Here is a 2,551-nt window from a genome sequence, read left to right as displayed (position 1 = left end):
TTATGTGTTTTTAATTGTTCGTATTTATATTTTAATAATATATTATTTTAAAGATCCTATAAAAAATATTACAATTATATTGATCATTGTATTTAAAAAATATTTTTGGGATACATAATGTAATATTAAACTATATGCTAGTTAAACATATACACATTACATATATATTATAATTATATCTGTGTATGTGTATATTTATATATATACATATTATATAAAATATTTGTTGTTTTCCTCTTTCAACATGATACAACATGTTTTCCTCTCATTATAATTTATCTCTTTAGGATTTGAATAGAAAAATTACCATTTTATTTCTTATTTTCTAAAGCTAAGTTTAATATTATAATATTTTATAATAAATTTGTTTCAAAATCTATTTGACCAAATAATTTTTCCTAAGATTCCTAATTTTGGATGTGTAGTTTATGAGTTATAAGTAAGGTACCTATTTAAAGTTTAGTTGAGCGGAGTGGATCACGTTGGTCCATTACTAATAGGTGTTATAAATAGAAGATGTCTTAAAAAAATCATAAACAATTATAATATTATGCCATATGAATTATATGGTACCAGCCTGGGGGACATAATATGACACCAGCTTACTCTGAAATTTAAAAATAGCACAGTGGCCCTGTAGGCTAGGGCCCCACAACATACTATAGTACTGTACGAGGTACTCTAGTTATCGAATAAAGTTAAGAGGACGTTTCGCACCCGCATGTGTCTCTCTGTTTTACAAATGTGCAACATAAAAAAAACTGTTTTGCGCGAGAAAGAACCGAGAACGTTACAGTCATATCTAAGAAATGAAATTTTCACCACACAAAAAGGAGAACTTATTGGCTGTGCAATATTGTTTTTATTTTTTCGTTATCAATATTTCAAAAAAAGTTATTAAAGTTTGAAAAACACAAAAAATAATTGTAGTTTATACCTATTCCTCCTTCTGCTTCTTCATCTACAAGTCACGTATACAGTCCGTGGAATCAGTAGTTATCCATCAATTCCCGAATCACTCTTATATTTTTTGTGGAGACTACAATTTGCCGGGGATCACTTGGGATAATGGTGTAACGGGTTAATTTCCTCTTTTTCAACGCCTGTAAGTGCTCATTGTATTCCTGAAACTTTTGCATCTCACTCTTTTTCCAAAGAAATAATATTTTTAGCAACGTCGGGTCTTTCGTTATAGATCTTCTTTAATTGTTGAGAAGTCTGATGAACCAATTGTACTCATTGATTTATACCACCCAGCATTATGTCTGTCCATTTTAACACACATGTAACACTGTAACCTGCTGCGAACGTGGACACTAATTTTTAATTTTTGTAAAGCTAGCTTCGCAAATATCAAATCCTTTATTCAGTGGCGTACTTAGACCCGAACTTTGGGGGAGGGGGTTTAATTTTTTTAATTAACATATTAGATGACGTAACACCTGAACATAACAAAACATATCGTACATTTTAATAGATAACTAATTTTTATTCGTGATATTATTTTTCATTGACATGTGATAATTAATAAATATGTAATTACTACTTAACCATATGTATTAAAAAAAAAAAAAATGTTAAATTATATAATAATAATAATAATAAAAAAATAATTTAGATACTTATGTTTTTTAGAACATTAATTTTCTATTTTTTTCTGAAAAAATATCGATCACTTCACTACTTTTTATTGGTATTTCTCTGTGAATACTTAGATGAGCCAATCCATTTAGACGATTTTCCCCCGTGGAATTCCTCAAGTATGATTTCAGACGTTTTGGTTAGGTTATGTTACATTATGGTTTGAAACTTTCGATAATATTGGACCTGAATCACGATGACCTCTTAAGGCAATTTCTTGCCTTCCAATTAAAATGATTGTTTCAACAATAGACGATAAAATTTGCCGGTTTTGTTCGATTGTCGCTAAACGGGCTGTATTAAGCTGAAGGCTAATATCAACGATTTTTTTTTCGTGTACATCTATAAAATTCTGAGCAACTATACAAGAAGTTTTATGATATTCTAAATTTGTGTGATAACGGAATTGCTCTTTTGCATCTTTCCAACGACAGAATGGAGTCACTACGAGGGACTTTGTAGAGATATGACTTCCTTTTCCCACTTCTTTAGAACAAAATAAAAAACAGAATACGCAAAAAGCACCGTCTAATTTTTCTGAATACGAAAGCCAAGGGAATTCTAGTAACCAGTTTCTTTGGAATTTAAGTTTTCTTGTTCCACTGATAGGAAATTTATAAAATTCATTTGGTATCCATCGATTTTTCAAAATCTTATACTTTTCATCATTAGTACACGTTTTTTCTACATAGACACCAATATCATAATCATAAGTTTGCGAGTGTATTTGTGTACTGGTACTAAGTGCTGACTCATTTAAACCTATTAAGTATTAATAATAGTTTTAGTTTAACATTCGTTAAAATTCTCGAAGGGGCAAAAAACTACTTTTAAAAACGCTTTTAATGATATTTGAAATATACAGTTCATTTTAGAGTTCAATAGTAGGTATTAATAATAATTATAATAA

At 29.1% G+C, this 2,551-nt stretch overlaps 1 protein-coding gene across 1 annotated transcript in view; it reads right to left on the bottom strand.

Moving 5' to 3' along the window:
* Positions 1 to 1,786: 1,786 nt before the first annotated feature.
* Positions 1,787 to 2,551, bottom strand: part of LOC103310039 (zinc finger MYM-type protein 1-like) — a 4,169-nt gene continuing 3,404 nt past the window's right edge. Inside the window, exon 2 of the mRNA XM_008187071.1 lies at positions 1,787 to 2,403. Within this exon, the coding sequence (XP_008185293.1) occupies positions 1,787 to 2,403 (617 nt within the window). The remainder of the gene's footprint in view (positions 2,404 to 2,551) is intronic.

Source organism: Acyrthosiphon pisum, chromosome A1, assembly GCF_005508785.2.
Source record: "Acyrthosiphon pisum isolate AL4f chromosome A1, pea_aphid_22Mar2018_4r6ur, whole genome shotgun sequence".
NCBI classification, from domain to species: domain Eukaryota; kingdom Metazoa; phylum Arthropoda; class Insecta; order Hemiptera; family Aphididae; genus Acyrthosiphon; species Acyrthosiphon pisum.
Note: the sequence above shows the minus strand (reverse complement) of the source record. Positions and strands in the feature narration are given on the sequence as shown.